The sequence below is a fragment of the Staurois parvus genome, unplaced genomic scaffold, assembly GCF_062004578.1.
Source record: "Staurois parvus isolate SC_StPar_1 unplaced genomic scaffold, SC_StPar_1.0 ptg000214l, whole genome shotgun sequence".
NCBI lineage: Eukaryota > Metazoa > Chordata > Amphibia > Anura > Ranidae > Staurois > Staurois parvus.
Genome location: NW_028318010.1, coordinates 1,107,319 through 1,126,147, shown reverse-complemented (window position 1 = coordinate 1,126,147; position 18,829 = coordinate 1,107,319). Strand labels below are relative to the sequence as shown.

The 18,829-nt window shown below is 42.0% G+C and overlaps 1 protein-coding gene across 1 annotated transcript in view; it reads right to left on the bottom strand.

Annotated features, from left to right (window-relative positions):
• TMEM54 (transmembrane protein 54) overlaps nt 1-18,829 on the bottom strand; it is a 75,075-nt gene that overhangs the window by 33,869 nt on the left and 22,377 nt on the right. The window contains exon 2 of the mRNA XM_089678990.1: nt 18,095-18,276. Coding sequence (XP_089535116.1) covers nt 18,095-18,276 — 182 coding nt within the window. The remainder of the gene's footprint in view (nt 1-18,094; nt 18,277-18,829) is intronic.

The window sequence follows — 18,829 nt, the reverse complement described above, 5'->3', positions numbered from 1 at the left end:
TATTTGATGTGAAACATTAAATGTGTATCCATTCAATGTGTACTTTTTTAAAGAACTAATGGATTTAGAAGATGGCCTGAATTCATGTTACATTCTGTCAATTCCAAAACTGGTAATTTTTTTAAATATTTGAAAACATTATAGAAGGGGAACCCGTTTCCAGTTTCATATTCAAGTATTCTTATAAACCCAATGCAGTTAAAGGGCCTGTGCACACTGTTGCATTGTGGTAATGTGCATTACAGCAACACGCATCAATGCACATTTTCTGTGGCATTCCAACACACTAAGGGAATGCACATGAGATGCAGCCCAACTACCATGCATTGTGACGTGCTGCTTTGCACAAAATGGGGCCATGTCCGATTTGTTTGACACTCTGGTATGTTGGCAGCACATTCATTTCAATGGGCAGCCCTAACACAGACCAAAAGGATGCCAAATTGGGAATGGGTCCTAAATCAGCTCAGTAAATTCCAGATACATTAAAACAAGATCTGCAAACTCATTTTTTTTTTTTTTTTTAGAAAGCAGCCACAGCCTGAGTAAAAAAGACTATTCCTTGTCAGCAGGCTGTAGAGAAGTACCCATGTACTGTGTGGAAACAGTGGTCTCTTTGCAAAGGTCTGGCATGCCCCCTGCTTCAATCAGATCTATAGCTCAGCTATCAGTTAAGCTCATGCTCCACATTGACTCTAGCTCTAGCTTTGACTCAACACTGACTTCTGCAGAGAGACCACTGCTTCCATATAGAGAACAAACATGTAAAAAGGGAACACGTTTTTCTATCCATGCTGTATCTTCCTTCTAGAGATAGCAAAGCGTGAGACTTTGAACACCTTTTGTTTTGTTGCACCTGGAATCTATTTAGCCAATTTAAAGTGATACTAAAGCTAACAAGGTTTTTTAAATCAATGCATTCATGGATTCATGAAAGACAGAAGTTGTCAAACAAATCTGATTTCTTTTTATGAGGGGGTGAGCAAAACCTTGGACAGAGGGGTGGTGGTGGACGTGGTATACTTGGATTTTGCAAAAGCATTTGATACAGTTCCACATACATGGCTAATGTGTAAGGTAAAGTCTACGGGCTTGGAAATATCCATATGTAAATGGATAGAAAACTGGCTAAAAGATCATATTCAAAGAGTAGTGGTTAATGAATCATACTCTGAATGGTCTAGGGGTGTCAGTGGTGTACCCCAAGGTTCAGTGTTGGGACCCTTACTTTTTAATAAATTTATAAACAATATAGGGTCTGAGATTAAAAATCCCATTCAGTCTTTGCAGATGACACCAAGCTGTGCAGTGGAATAACGTCCTTACAGGATGTCTTCAACTTACAAGCCAACCTCAATGCACTGTTTAATTGGGCAACTATGTGGCAAATGAGGTTTAATGTTGATAAATGTAAGGTTATGCACTTGGGGGCTAAGAATATGCATACATCATACATACTAGGGGGGGTACAACTGGGGGAATCAATGGTGGAGAAGGGTCTGAGGGTTCTGGTAGATCACAAGCTTAATAATGGCATGCAATGCCAAGCTGCGGTTTCTAAAGCGAGTAAAATCCTCTCTTGTATTAAAAGAGGTATAGACTCCAGAGAGAGAGATATCATTTTATCCCTCTACAAATCATTAGTAAGACCTCATATGGAATATGCAGTTCAGTTTTGGGCACCAATTCACAGAAAGAACATTGGGGAACTGGAGAAAGTTCAGAAAAGGGCAACCCATCCTGTATCAGCATGTCCCCACTCTTGTTGAAGACACACAGCAGCAATGTCAGTCTTGGGGGGGGGGGGGGAGTGTAAGTTGTACTAGCAGATTTACAAGCCAAGCTCCAGCTCACACTTTAAGCCGTTACAGCAACAGTTTTTCCTTTTGGGATAAATGTTTTACATAAATAAAAGCTGATCATTGTAAGCACCCCTGTCAGTGGTAAATAGTTTGTCTCAGCCCTCTAACTCCATCTACAAGAGAGCTTGTTCTTTTGAAAAACAACAGATTTACTGACAGGATCACTAGGTGGAAATAAGAGAAGGAAAACCTAAAAAAGAAAAAAATAATGCACTCATTACATCTAAGAATTGAAGAATTAGTAACCTGCAATATAACAAATGTTTGTTTTGAGGTTTAATTCTACTTTAAAACTGTTGTCAGTTATTTTTTGCTATCAGTGTTTCATTAATGAGACTTTCCTTCACTTCCTGTCCTATAGACTCAAAAAGAAGTGAGGTGTAAGACTAGCCATAGATGTATTTTTTTTTTTTTGAACAGCCATTGGACTGATGAGTAAAAAAAAAAATCAGAATCCTTTCTTCACAAGCATTTACAACATACATAGATTGTTGGATTCTTAAATGCTACATCAGTCTGTGTAGTTATGTGGTCTTTGTGTTAGACCTATGTTAATATTCTCACTATATATTTAAAGTTTGTATACAGTTACAGAGAAGGCATGGCCAGGGGCGGACTGACAACTCATGGGGCCCCCGGGCAATAGGGGATCATGGGGCCCCTGTGTCCTTGCCCAAACTCAAAAAAGCCTATGAAAAAAAAAGGTACCAAGGGCATCTCATGGGGCCCCCTACTGATCCCGGGCCCTCGGGCAGTGCCCGAGTTTCCAAATGGTCAGTCCGCCCCTGGGCATGGCTTGAGGGTATATGGCAGGGGCATGATTCCTGGTAGCTTCCTGGATGATACTATTTGAATAATAACTGAATACCAACAATCCCTACTCTACTATTTATTTTAAAACAATCCAAACACCCTTGTTTGCTGTATCTATTACACAGAACTTACTCTACATTTGGAAGGCTATTTGAAGACACACATATATGAAGCAATTCATATACTTTAAACCTGAATCTCAACACCCCTTCTGATGCATGAATTAGCTGTTTCAGCTTTAACATTTGTAGTTTCCACAGGTGTGGGGAGATAGCCACTCCCAACACCTGGAACTTCTCCTCCTGTTTCCCCAACTGAGGGATCAATGTTTCCGCAGTTGGTCAACATACCCCTTGAATAAAGTCAGGGATGTGTGATCCGTGGACGTTCCGAAAGCTAGGACAACCGTCAATTGAACTTCTCTCCAAAACATTAATCTGTAGAGGGAATACCCCATGGCATCATTAATCATGCTCTTGTAGGCATGAACTGCAACTGCAATATAATTTCCTCAATGTTTCTTCTCTGAGGACAAAGTTCCCAGCATGTTCTAAGAGTGCAGTTGACCTGTTCGGGTTGAGGATCTCCCTGTGGATGATATAAGAAAGTTTGGGATTATTGGATGCCCAGCAGTTCACATAGCTTGTGAACAAGTTTTTTCTCAAAGTCCCTGCCCTGGTCAGAATGAATACATTGCGGCAGACCATAGTGTACCAAAAACTTTTCCACCAGTACTTTCAGCATAGTAACTGCTTGTTCATCCTTGGTGGGCAAGGCTTGAGCATATGGAGTAAAGTGGTTGGTTACCACCAAAACATTGCTTCTCTCACAGTCATTGGATTGCAGGCACAGAAAGTCAGTGCACACCAACTCCATAGGCCCTTGACTCTGTAGGTGAAACATGGGGGGCAGCTTTGGTTGGTAGAGATTTCCTTTGAATGCACTGTAAGCATGAGTGACAGTAGTTCTCTAATTCTGCTCTCATAACAGGCCAGTAGAAGCGGTCCCTAACCAATCTAAAGGTGTGATCTGGTCCTACCTGCCCATGTTTATCATGAAGAGCCATTAGTACAGACTTTCTGTGTTTCTCTTGGAGGAACAACTGCCACCTTTCTCTCAAATCTCCTGAAGGACACCTCCAATAGATAATGCCGTCTCGTATCTTGGAATTTATGATGGAACCATTTAGTAGCAGGCAGGGATCTTGTTTGGTCATAGCTTTCAAGGTTAAACTGCAGAGAGGGTCCTCACTGTGATCTGCCTTTAAGTCTTTCTTTGACAACTGTGGGAGCCCCTTGCTTCTCACTTGGGACAGATCGCAGTAACTGTTGGGCACTCCTGCTGGGGTGACTCCAATGGCCTCAGCTCCAATAGCTCCTTTGTGCCAATGATCAATGCCTTGGCACAAAGCCTGGACTCCCTCAAAAATCACATGTTCAGCTTTCTGAACCTCTGTCTAGATTATATGGTCTCCGGGATAAAGTGTGAGCATCTCAGTTTCCTACTCCCGGACGATACTTCAAACTGAACTGAAATCCCGACAAGGCAACTAGCCAACAATGTCCAGAGGCATCTAACTTGGCTGTTGTCGTGAGATATGTTAGGGGATTCTTGTCTGTCTTGACTTCAAAAGGAGGCCCTTTTGAAGTCAATCCTTCAATTTGTCGATGATGGCCCAATTCAGGGCCAAGAACTCCAACTTATGTACCAGGTAGTTTTTCTCAGATGGAGTAAGACTACGGCTTACGTAAGCTATGTATAGTATAGGACCCCACCCAGCCCCTCTCGACTGGCGTCCACATGGAGCTCATATGGTTTGGTAGGATCTGTGTACACCAGCACTGGAGCTTACGTAAGGCTTTTCTTAAGGTGATGGAAAGCTCTCACACTGGAAAGTCTATCTCTCCTGAATGGATTCTTGTGACTTTCAAGCTCTTCGCCTAACTTATTTATTTATTTCAGATACTTGTATGGCACTGTCAATTTTACGCAGCGCTTTACATATATATTGTACATTCACATCAGTCCCTAACCCTCAAGGGGTGTACAATCTAAGGTCCCTAACTTACATTCATACATAGACATACTAGGGTCAATTTACTTGACCCGCCTTGCAATTCTCACCTTCACCTTTCCCTTCATGTAGTAACTCACTGAGTGGGCAGGCAATCTTTGCGAAATCCACCACGAATCTTTGATAATAGGAGCAGAACCCTAAACAAGGCCTTAATTCAGTGACTGTTCTTGGTCTGGGCCACATGGTAAGCACCTCCAGCTTCTTAGGGTCAGTGGAAAGCCCTTCTGCTGAATCAACATGCTCTAGGTAGGTGACAGAAGTTTGATAGAACCCTCATTTCTCCAATGACAACTTCAGTCCTTCTTCATGGAGCCTCAGAAGAACTTTCTCAAGTCTTGCTTCGTGTTCTTCCAAAGTCTTCCCAAAAACAATGAGGCCACCCAAGTACACCAAGACCTCAGATTTTTGTCTCCCACTGTGCGCTCCATGAGCCGTTGGAATGTGGCAAGAGCCCCTGATAGTCCTTGAGGCATCCAACTGAACTCAAAGAACCCTTATGAGCATATGAACGCTGTCTTTTCTTCTCAATCGTCCGGATGCATGGGGATCTGATAGTAACCACTTTTCAGTCTAGGATACTGAATCATTTTGCCTCAACAGATATCGATGGGCATCTTCAGTTCAAGGAGCGGTGTACTGATTGGGAATGGTTCTTCTGTTCAGACTTCTGTAGTCAATACCCAATCACAGGGTCCAATTCTTTTTCCTCACTACAACTATAGGAGAAGTGTAAGGGCTCCTGGATTCTCAAATGACTCCTGACTTTTTCAGCTCAGCAAGTTGCTCTCTGAAGTCTTCTAGGTCACTCAAATTTATTTGACATGCTCTCTCTCTAAACAGCCTGTCTTCCTGATGCTGAATCCTATGCCGAGAACATCACACGTCAAAGTCATTCTTAGAAAATATCTTTTTCCATCTTAACAACCGATCCTTGACTGTTTTCTCCCAGTTAGGAGATAGTGGTGTGCGAGGAAGAAGACTCCCCTTCCAAGTTTCCTCTGGTCTCTCCCTTCACCAAACCAGTAGATGTTACCGCAGTAGCTGAACTTACTTATCCAATCAATATTCGGGGCTTTAACCTGATGGGGGAGTCAGGTACATGCCGGACACTAACTGGCACCTTCCCTTAAATTCTGGGACTCTTGTGGGCACTTTTTCAGGGACCAGCTCTTCTCTCATCTTTTCTTGTCATGAATCAGACTCCAAGACGATGAAGGGTCCTGGCTGATACCAAGTCAACTTGACTGTGGCCTTCATACAGACTATTTCACCAGGCTGCAGCACTCTTTCCCTGGCTCCTAGCTTGCACAGTCTTCCCACTCCTTCCACTGGGGCTCTCTGCTCCCAAACCACCCATCGAAAGACTTTATGCAATTGAGGGTGTATTCCCTTGAGTGTGAGATCTTCTTTCTCAAGTATACAGAATACAAGTAGCCAGAACTAGGAAAGCTTCTTAATGGAAGTCTTTATTGGTTACATAAATACAGGATCTATAAAGCTAACACGTTTCGGCTTCACAAAGCCTTATTCATAGCAATCTCACTAGGTCAGTGTTGGTTCCAATTAATAGGGAGTTTTGTCTTGTCCTTGGTGGTCTGAAACATAAAACTTAACATATTAAATGTCTCGGTCTTCCCCGTGGTCAAGGGACCAAAGGTTATTTTATTTGGAATGTAACCATCATAGGGGAATTTTTAAAAGCTGATACCCCAAATCTTAAACTCTTCCAACTTGAGTAAAGAGATATGTTTCAGATACTTTTCATAAAAATCTCGGTATAGCAAGGTCACCTGAATCCTGGTGTCTAGTAGTGCCTTAGTGTACACTCCGTCCACCTGAGCTGACACTATACAAGGGGCCTACAAGTTTTTCAGGTAAGTCAACTGGCGTTACATGGTTGGTTTGACCTTTTGTTCTCCCTGATAGTTGTTGGAATGATCTGATAGTGACTTTAGATTGAGATGGTGCATTTCCCCTTGGCTCTGGTGGCTTTCAATTGAGCTTCATTGAGGATTCTGCTGAATTTCTAGCAGAATTATTCCTAAATTTTTGCTTGGATCTCAGACTCTTCTGTCTTTTGGAGCATTGGCTTTACTCTGGGCCCTCAGTTAGCTCCTTCCCTAAGGCCCCTCTGGGGTTTCTCCCTTTCTTAGCGAGGAGAAACTTCTGTATTGCCCTTAGCAATTCATCCATTAGGTCCTGCTCAGTCATTTTCCTGGGGCACTGAGCCCTAAAACATTCATGTTCTCCTTACTGGAAGCACTTCCGCTTTTCATAGGCTGAAGCATGGGCTCCCCTCTGATCTGGTATGGCTGCCTGCATTTTTCACTTGTGTCTCCATGGCCCACAGCAAGCTTTGCTATTTGATTCTGAACTTGAGCAATCTGAGTAAGCAGACCAGCTGGGGCTGCTTCACTGATGGTTTTGGAAATTGGAGAGCTTGTGTGTTCATTTGCTTCTGTCTTCTCGTTACTAACCTCATCAGTGAAATACTTATCTGCCTGTACCACTGAAGTCGACACTTTCCTTTCTTGGAAGCAGATATTGGCAGTTCTCCCAGTCTTTGATTCTTCTCCTCTAATAAAGCTTCCTCCTCTCTCACTAATTCTGGGAAAGTGGGGGTTGCTTGGGATCCCTTGAGTAATAGTTTCAGCACAGTCAGGTGATTAGGTCATGCACCTTGTAAAATCCACTCCAAGCAGACTTTGCCAGCATCCCAAGGATCAATCCCTTTCTTTAAGATAATCTGATGTAGAATTTTATCCACTCGTGTAATGTATTCAGAAAGTCTCTCACCCCTACTCTATCATGAGTGTGCTTGAGCTTGTACATAAGGTCTGGAAGTTTCTCCACTCAGCGGAACACAGCACATAAAGCATCAATATAGTCTATTGCTACACAATCCTGCTTTCCCATCCTCAGACTATGAATCACATCAGTTGCATGTCCTCTAAGACTCTAGTCTGTATTTCTTGAGTACTTCTGGGACATTCCATTTCTCCACAGTCTGTGTTGCCTGATCCATCCATGTTTCAAACTCTTCCTCTTCCGGGTAAGCGAGGGGGGGGGGGGTTTGGTGAGAATCCGCCCCAAGAAAATGTGAAGCTTCCGATATCCTTGACAGACAGAAGCAGATCTATCCTTTACCAAGTCCTCCACTAACTTGCTCATGCCTCTAGAATGAGGCAGGGGAAACCCAATTAGGAGTCGGTCAGCATCCACGGACACCAGACCAACCGCTCTTGCTCGTGTGTGGTCCCCCAGTGATTCACCTGTGGACAGCAATGGGAAGACCCGGGCCTCAACCCCTTCTACCAAACCTATGCTGGCCTTCTGGAAACAAGCAAGTATAACTTCCTTCTACTCAAGTAATACGTTAGTGCAGTCCATAGCACATTCCTTCCTCATGTCTGTGAGATAGGCCCCCTGGTCTGGCACCAGATTCTTTACCAGCTGACAGACTTCCCTCTCAGTTCATTCAATTTCTGGTATCTCAACCACTGTACAGTTCCAGATGGCTGCCTCCCTCTCGGCCCCACTCAACCATGGCAGTTACATATTTTTTTCCTCTGCTTGATATGCAAAACAGTTGCAACTGACTACAGTTTTATTTTTTTATTTTTTTAAGTGCTTCTTAACCACTTCCCGACCGGCCGTTGTATATAAATGGCCGGACGGTGGCACTGCAGGGTCGGGTGGCCGTTTACAAACGGCCTCCCTGCACCCTGCTTGTGCGCGCTCCCCGGGAGCATGCAGCACCACGATCCGGTGCCCACTGTGTCCCCTGGACACAGTGAAACACTGATCATTGGACGGGACCTCTGTACGAGGTCCCGATCATGTAATCACTGATTGGCCAATCAGTGATCACATGCAAAGTAGTAAGCAAGATGTCACTTTTGACATCATTGTTTACTACATGTGAAATCTGTGAATGATCACAGAGGTCACATGGTACAAGGCTATTCACAACAGCCTTGTACCATGTGACAAGCTGTGACCAATCTCAGCTCACTCAGTAGTTCTCAATGGCTGCAAGAATGCAGACAGAGAGAAAGAGAAATTATTGCTTTTACATCCTATATGGGTGTAAAAGCAATCAGTGTAAAAAAAAAAAAATCTTCATCACCCCCCAAAAGTAGTACAGTGTCACCATGGTGACACTGTGTTGCTAGGGTGACAGTATGTAAAAAAATAAATAAATAAAATAAATAATAATATAAAAAAAAATGTAAAAAAAAAGTTTAAAAATTATAATTTTTGGTTATAAACTAATTTGGCTTATTTGTTTTTACTAAAAAGATAACGCAATAAATTTTGGCCAAGATTTATGATTAAATATTATTTATTTGCAAAATTTTATAAGAAAAACACTTTTTTTCAAAATTTTTGGACATTTTCATTTACATAGCAAAAAAAATAAAAATCCCAGCGGTGAACAAATACCACCAAAATAAAGTTTTATCTGTCTCAAAACAATGGTAAAAAATGCATATGGGTACAGTGTTGCATGACCACTCAATTGTCATTCAAAGTGTGATAGCGCTGAAAGCTGAAAATTGCCCTGGTCAGGAAGGGGTAAAAGTGTCCGACTGGAAGTGGTTAAAGCCAGAAGGAATGTTAAATGAAAATAGTTTTGAGGCATGTCTGTGATTACTTTTTTTCTATATAATTGAAAACAGTTGAATGAACATTTTCCAAGAGTGGTGATTCCATACTTTTTGCCAGGGGTTGTAGGATAATAATGCAAGAGACACAATTCTTTAGTAACACCTCTATATTTGACTTATTAAAAAGAGTAGACTACAAGAAAAATGGGTTTAGGATATACAACACCCGTTAACAGGCCCAGACTAGGGCAAAAAAATTGGCCTGGGCATTTTAGACTGATAGACTGAGCAGCTCTTTTTTTTTTAAATGTCGCTCAGGTCCTCCATCATGATAGAGGCGGTCAAAGACCATAGAGTCTTTCATCACCGCCATCTTGAGAAGGCCACACAATCAGATTGTTTCCCCGGCCTTAACCACTTCCAGACCGGACACTTTTACCCCCTTCCTGTCCAGGGCAATTTTCAGCTTTCAGCGCTATCACACTTTGAATGACAATTGCGCAGTCATGCAACACTGTACCCAAATTAAATTTTTACCATTTTTTTGAGACAGATAAAGCTTTATTTTGGTGGTATTTATTCGCCGCTGGGATTTTTATTTTTTTTGCTATGTAAATGAAAAAGTCCAAAAATTTTGAAGAAAAGTGTTTTTTTTATAACATTTTGCAAATAAATTATATTTCATCATAAATCTTTGCCAAAATTTATTCCGCTATCTTTTTAGTAAAAAAAAAAAATTAGTTTATAACCAAAAATTATAATTTTTAAACTTTTTTTTACATTTTTATTTTATTTTTTTATATTATTTTTTATTAATTTATTTTTTTTACATACTGTCACCCTAGCAGTACAGTGTCACCATGGTGACACTGTACTACTTGTGGGGGGTGATGAAGATTTTTTTTTTACACTGATTGCTTTTACACCCATATAGGATGTAAAAGCAATCATTTCTCTTTCTCATTGAGAAGTACTGAGTGAGCTGTGATTGATGACAGCTTGTCACATGGTACAAGGCTGTTGTGAATAGCCTTGTACCATGTGACCTCTGTGATCATTCACAGATTTCACACGTAGTAAGCAATGATGTCACAAGTGACATCTTGCTTACTACTTTGCATGTGATCACTGATTGGCCAATCAGTGATCACATGATCGGGACCTCGTACAGAGGTCCCGTCCGACGATCGGTGTTTCACTGTGTCCGGAGGACACAGCGGGCACCGGATCGCGGTGCTGCGCGCTCCCAGAGAGTGCGCACAAGCAGGGTGCGAGAAGGCCGTTCATAAACGGCCACCCGACCCTGCACTGCCACCGTCCAGCCGTTTATATGCAACGGCCGGTCGGGAAGTGGTTAAAGGTAAGCCCGAGAAACAGGGGCGAGCAGTGGAAGGGAGGGGACGTCCCCTCCCTCTGCTACGGAAAGCGATCCAGTGGTTCAAGAGCCACTTTCAGAAGCCGGCTGTCTGCAGAAAAAAACAATACTGGGGTTATAGCTGATTTCTTTAGCCATAACCCCAGTAAACCACATGAAAACCATTAGGGCCCGGCTCACACTGCCATGGTGCGGCACATCGCATGTGACTCGCACAAGAATTGCACCACATTCCTGTGCAAATCACATGCAGTTTTGCAGCAGTGTGATTTGAGCCTATTAATTTTGTAGGTCTAAAATTGCATTGCATCCGTGCCAAAATGGTGCAGGACCCTTTTTATGCTGCACCCGATTTGGATCACATGGGTGTGAACACCCATGCAATCTGATTCTGCAAATCGCATTGCATTTTGTGAACCAAATCTGGGGTGTTGTTAACATACACACCCGCAGTGGTACGCATGAATGGAGTGCAACTTTGATGTGGTGCTGGAAATGCACAGAACTCTGCAAATTCTACACCACATCATTGTGAATTCCACACTGCACTGATGTGGTTTGGAATTTGGCAATTTTTGTGCGTTTCCAGCACCGCATCAAAATCGAACTGCATTCATATGAACTGCTGCGGGTGTGTATGTTAAGTTAAAAGTTCCTGGTACAGTGGTGTCTGTTTTCTTTTGTTAGCAATGGTTGGCCCCATAAACAGTAGTGAATGCTTGTAATTGAAATGAAGTTAAACAATTAGGCTGTGGTACTGCTTGAAGCAAAGATCTCTTGGTACTGAGGTGTAAAGGGGTCTGCATGCAGTGCCTCTAGAGTGATAGTAGAAACAGGTTGGGCATCCACCCGCTCACCAATCCCATGAATAGTATGGCCTCCTATGAACAAGAGTTCTTGGCTGTTTGCTGGAAAGTGCAGAGTTACCACCTGATGGCCTGTCAGAGCATAGTGCAGAGATGTCTGTGTGAGGACTGGATAGTGACAGTCCCCATGCAGAGAAGTAGATGTGATCCCATTGTGGTGATCAGTATCACTGCTGTGCTGAATGTGCAGAGTCCCCCAGCAGTAGGCAAATAATCTGTCTCTGGAGGAGAGTGGCAGTCCCTTTGTGTTCAGCTCTAAATCCCATGCCAAGAGAGCAAGCAAGTTTCTTGCTGTAGAATATATCTGCTTTCCCAGCAACCTTCTAGTTCCCCAGCTCTCTGGTAGTTGTAATTCAATCAGCACTAAAAAACACAGCATGTATCAGGTATAGGACTACAGGTCCCAGGATCCTTTTCTGTCAGAAGAACTGGATCCACTCTGCTAACCAGAAGTGATGTAGCAGTCCCAATATTGGGCACTAAGGAGAAAAAGGATTAACCATAGTTTCCTCTGTAAATGTCCCTGAATGGCATAATGATATAGCCAGCACCTGGCTACAGTATATAATGTATATTTATATACAGTATATAGAAAGAATTTGTTTACTCATAATGTACTCTAAGTCCCAATGCAGATATAAGGATATTTCATGCCTACTTCTAGAGAAGATGCTTTGTGCAGCTGAACAATGTGATTTGTTTGCTTCATGTCATTTCTATAGTAAAAGTGTATTCATATGCCAAGAATATTTATCATGCTCTAAACACCACATGCCTACGGCTACATGAGTGGCAATGTAACATTTTATCATTACCCTGCTCTTTGTATACTTTTTCCATTTATTTTTTGGTTTACCTCGTGTTACCCATTAAAACATTAGTGAAGTGGCATGATAGAGGGGGATGAGTTCTTTGAGTTGGTTAGATACATATCAAGGTTATTAATATTTTCATTTATATAGGTCCATCATCTAAAACGTTTTACAGCAGGATATACAGTAGATACACAAACTGTGTATATACAGCTGTTTAAACAGGTTACATAGAAGACAGGACCTATCATAGGCCTGCACTTTAGAGAATATACACTATATTGCCAAAGGTATTGGGACAAAATCATTGGATTCAGGTGTTCCAATCACTTCCATGGCCACAGGTGTATAAAATCAAACACCTAGGCATGCAGACTGCTTCTACAAACATTTGTGAAAGAATTGGTCATTCTCAGGAGCTCAGTGAATTCAAGTGTGGTACTGTGATTGGTTGCCAACTGTGCAATAAGTCCATCTGTGAAATTTCCTTGCTACTAAATTACATAGTTATTCTGGCTGAAAAAAGAAAAAAGTCCATCCAGTTCAACCATAAAAAAAAAAAAAAAAAAAAAGTTATAATCCTATACTCACAGTTGATCCAGAGGAAGGCAAACAAAACCCAGCAAAGCATGATCCAATTTGCTCCTGCTGGAAAAAAAAATTCCTTCTTGATCCCCCGAGAGGCAATTGGATATTCCCTGGATCAACTTTACCAAGAAAGTTAGTATCCAGTTATAGTCTGTGTATCTAGGAAAGAATCCAGACCTTTTTTGAAGCAATCCACTGAGCTGGCCAGAACCAACTCTTGAGGGAGTCTATTCCACATCTTCACAGCTCTCACTGTGAAGAAACCTTTCCGTGTTTGGAGATTACATAAAGAGTGCCCCCTTGTCCTCTGTGATGACCTCAGGGTGAATAGCTTCACACCGAATTCACTATATATACCACTGATGTTGATCATATCCCCCCTTAATCTCCTCTTCTCAAGAGAGAATAAATTCAGTTCCTCTAATCTTTCCTCATAGCTGAGCTCCTCCATGCCTCTTATCAGTTTGGTTGCCCTTCTTTGTACTTTCTCCAGTTCCCCAATGTTCTTTTTGTCAATTGGTGCCCAAAACTGAATTGCATATTCCAGATGAGGTCTTATTAATGATTTGTACAGGGCTAATATGATATTTCTCTCTTTGGAGTCTATACCTCTTTTAATACAAGAGAGGATTTTGCTCGCTTTAGAAACCACAGCTTAGAATTGCATGCCATTATTATGCTTGTGATCTACCAGAACTTCCAGATCCTTCTCCACCATTGATTCTGCCAGTTGTACTCCCTCTGGTATGTATGATGCATGCAGATTCTTAGCCCCCAAGTGCATAACCTTACATTTATCAACATTAAACCTCATTTGTCACATAGTTGCCCAATTAAACAGTGCATTGAGGTCGGCTTGTAAGTTGAAGACATCCTGTAAGGACGTTATTCAACTGCACAGCTTGGTGTCATCTGCAAAGACTGAAATGGGAATTGTTAATTTCAGACCCTATATCGTTTATAAATATTTTAAAAAGTAAGGGTTCCAACACTGAACCTTGGGGTACACCACTGACACCCCTAGACCATTCAGAGTATGAATCATTAACCACTACACTTTGAATACGATCTTTTAGCTAGTTTTCCATTCATTTACATACAGATTTTTCCAAGCCCGTAGACTTTACCTTACACATTAGCTGTATGTGGGGAACTGTGTCAAACGCTTTTGCAAAATCCAAGTATACCACTCCACCGCCTCCCCTCTGTCCAAGGTTTTGCTCACCCCCTCATAAAAAGAAATCAGATTTGTTTGACAACTTCTGTCTTTCATAAATCCATGCTGTCTGTTGCTTAAAATATTTTTTTCCAGCAAGAACTCATCCATGTGGTCTTTTATTAAACTCTCCAGTATCTTCCCAACTATAGAAGTTAAACTAACAGGTCTATAATTACTAAATATTCCACTGTCAACTGTTAGTGATAATATAACAAAGTGGAAGCAACTGGGAACAACAGCAACGCAGCCACAATGTGGTAGGCCACGAAAAATGACAGAGTGGGGTGAGTGCGTGCTGAAGTGCACAGTGCGCAGAAGTCGACAACTGTCTGCAGAGTCAATAGCTAAAAACCTCCAAACTTCGTGTTGCTTTCACATTAGCACAACAGTGGGTAGAGAGCTTCATGGAATGGGTTTGCATGGCTGAGAAGCTGCATCCAAGCCTTACATCACCAAGTGCAATGCAAAGCGTTGGATGCAGTGGTGTAAAGTACACTGGCATTGGACTCTAGAGCAGTAGAGACGTGTTCTCTGGGGTAACAAATCATGCTTCTCTGTCTGGCAATCCGAAGGACATGTCTGGGTTTAGCGGTTGTCAGAAGAATGGTACTTGCGTGACTGCATTGTGCCAAGTGTAAAGTTTGGTGGAGGGGGGGGGATTATAGTGTGGGCTTGTTTTTCGTGTTGGGCTTGGCCCCTTAGTTCAAGTGAAGGCAACTCTTAAGGCATCAGCATACCAAGACATTTTGGACAATTGTATGCCCCCAACTTTGTGGGAACAGTGTGGGGATGGCCCCTTCTTGGTCTAACATGACTGCGCACCAGTGCACATACCAAGGCCCATAAAGACATGGATGAGCGAGTTTGGGGTGGAGGGACTTGACTGGCCTGCAGTCCTGACCTCAACCTGATAAAACACCTTTGGGATGAATTAGAGCAGAAACTGCGAGCCAGGCCTTCTCGTCCGACATCAATGCCTGACTTCACAAATGTGCTTCTGGAAGAAATGGTCAAATATTCCCTTAGATACACTCCTAAACCTTGTGGACAGCCTTCCCAGAAGAGTTAAAACTGTTATATCTACAAAGGATGAGCTAACTCAATATTGAACCCTATGGACTAAAACTGGGATGCCATTAAAGTGCATGTGCTTGTAAAGGAAGGCGCCCCAATACTTTTGGCAATATAGTGTATATTGTATTGTTGAATGCGATTGCCTTTTTCAGCATGACTATGTAGCTAAGGCTTTGTTCACACCATAGAGGTGCTACAGTCGGTGCATGCGTGTATCACATGTAGAGCAACCCATTTACTTCAATAGACTGCCCTATGCATGAGAAATGCACAAAAAAAGATCACTGACCCTTTTGAGAAATCGCGCTGCACTGAAATGCTTGCTACTGTGGTGCCATGTGCTTTGTTGCACACACAAACGCACATGTTAGCAGATGCTTGGGGGTGCCATTAAAAATTAATGGCACCACTGTGCATCTGCAAAATGACATCATGTTTTATGCGGTGTGGGAGACGGCAGAATTCTGTACGCATTCTCACAAGCATGATTGTTGGTTAAATGTATATATAAACCGTGTGTATTTTTACTTATTTCCTGCGCAATTGTGCAAGAAATATAAAGTACACAGTTTGCTCACCAGTATTCATGCCACCAGTGAAATCTTCCACAAGATACATTAGATAATCCTAGAGATAATCCATTTATTTCTTTCTGTCATACTTCCTAATTCTGTGCAAGTCTGTACAACAACAATTTCCTAGCTCAAACCTCACAGGGGAATAGTCTGCTTGTAAAAAACAGACAGTCCTCTTCCTAAGGCTGGCCATACATTATACAATTATCTGCAGATTTTCTGCCCAATTTCCTTTAGATTTACCTTCAACTATGTAGTGCAAGGGCCTGCCTAATTGGATACAACTGAAAGTGTTGTTTAGGTTTGTCCTCCTATTATATGGTTTTTGGTAAATCTAAACCAAAAATCTGCAGATAATTGTATAATGTATGGCCAGCAAAATGCAGGCCATAGATGGGGAGAAAAACGGCCGATTTTTCGTCCGAAAATAAAACCGGCCGATTATCTTATCGTTAGTGGACGATTTTGTCGGCCGTTTTTCGTGTATTTTGGACTTTCAGATTATCGGTGATGTTGGAAAATTTTCGAAAAACGCCCGACTTTATCCTCATTGATGGTCAAAAACGAACGATCGTTTTCCGAAAAAGGATCACAAAGGCCACAAAATGACATCATTTCCCGTTATAGGTTACTCATTAATCGGCCGATTTTCGTAATAATTGGTGGTCAGGTAAGTTTTTTAGACCGACCGATAGTTCGTTAATCGGCCAAAAATCTGCCGTTTTTCTCCCCATCTATGGCCTGCATAAGTGTATGTAAACTCCATCAGTCATTTTTTCTTCTTCTTGAGGAGCATCTAGTACAAAAGTTTTTATCACTCAACAGTTTATTTCAAATGTTTATTGGCTAAGAGCACTATGAAAAACCAGCACTTCATAGTGCCATCGAGATCTGACAGTTATTATAAAACCCTAACATAAGTCTTTTATCGCATTCCCATAGTGATTCAATAACATCCACTGCTCAAGCGCTGAGGGAGAGGGGGGCCTTTACCCCAAAACATGTTTGCTTTATTTGGTGGTCTTAACCAATAAACATTTCAAAAAGATCTCTGAGTGATATGAACTTTTGTACTAGGTGCTCTCCAATACCCACCCCTGAGTTTATCATCTGTTGAGTGCTCTTTTTGTCCAAATCAGAAAGGTAGCAGTCTAGAACTAGAACAAGATATCCAAGGTGAATTACTTGGTGCACAATGAAAGATTCTGTGTCACACGGGGCTATAGCAACACTGCTAGGAGAGTATATAAAATCAATATAAGAGTCTCTGGTAAAATCCAATGTTTATGAACACTTCTGGGCAGCCAGTTCTATGCCAGCTAGAAGGGACTCTGGTAGAAAACAGTCTGCCCATGAACACCTCTGGGCATTCAGTTCCACGTGAGCTAGAAGGGACTTTGGTAGATCCAAAACAAGGTCCACCTACACTATGCATTAAGTATCAACTCCTTTGAATGAAGATGCACTCTATTGTAAAACCATCAGAATCCAGCCTCACCTCTTTTGGTCCATCACACTCATATCAGAAAAGGTTAAAATTTGAAGAAAAAAGTGTGAAAAAAGAAAGAAAAGTAATGCAACCACCACATCTGGTCTGGTAACTTCAATACTATCAATATTTGTTCTTGGGTTTAGATACGCTTGAAGTTCATGGGAACACAAGGCGGCAGCAGTCATAAAAAGACGGGTTTCTTTTTATTCGTATTGACAGGCCTGTATTTACACAGTGCTGAAAGAATAGTTAACAAATTGTGATAACTTTTTTTTATTTTCTCTCTTCTTCCCACCTTTGGTGGTTTATGGTTAAATTCAACAGGAGAGCGCTGTAGTGGAGAAGGTTACAGGAGATGTTTTGATGAACCAGAAGACTCTTTAGGCCCCCTGCACATAGGGCCGTTCAGCTGCAGTGCATGCCTCCCAGAGCTTTAGTACCTGAACGGACAGGCACATAAACAGTGATACCACTTGGTACATTATTCTGTTGCAGCCTGCAGTGGGGATGGACACTGCACCTGTCCCTTGTAAGCTCACTAAACTGCTGGGAGGGATCCACTGGAGCGACAGTGCCCATGTGCAAGGGGTCATATAGTTCAGGAAACCTCTATCTTTTCTCTTGTTTGCTGGAAAAAGACAGAGGTAATAGATTGCTAATAGACAGGGTTATAATACAATCACACCATGCATACCCCTATACAGTATGTACATATAAACGTGAGCACCTACCACAATCGCAGATGCCACAGCACTAATGTTGGTGACAGAATATTGTAACGACTTGCGTCCAACATGTCTCAGCACTAATCCATGTACAATAGCCCCCACGATAAAATTCAGGTGTCCAACCACAATGAGTGCAAGACCAACTTTCATCAGGATCTTTCCATACTGGGAAGCATCCAGGACTCCTGTGAAGAAAGGTAAACAAAAGTAACAAATAAATAAGGTTATATAGATTTAAATGAAGCACAACTTTATAAAAGCATTTCTTAACCAGGGTTTTCGGCTCTGATTTCTATCATGTATTGCCTAAAGATATGGATGATTTCTTCTATTGTCATGTTAGAAATAATCTAAGAAGGTAATCATATGTAATAAGTGAGTTACCTTAACTGAATATTAGGAATAAAACACATTTATGGAACTGTAACATGTTTACAGTCTTTGTTACTTATTGGACCAATCAGTTCCAAAAGGAACTTTAAGTATGTTTAGTGGGAGGTGTGCATGCGCGGGCGGCCGGCACACATGTCCCAGGGAACTGCTTCGCACCCCCCAGGCACATTGACGGGCACCGAACCCCGCAGAGACCCCAACTCACCTCTGGAGCCTCCACTGCCTCTCTGACGGCTGCTCCTCTCCCTCAGAGAGCTAAATCTGGCTCCATTGAAGCTACACGTGGGGACAAGGACACGGCAGCTTCCTCTGCAGGGGTGAGTGACCCTATACAGCCCCCCCCCC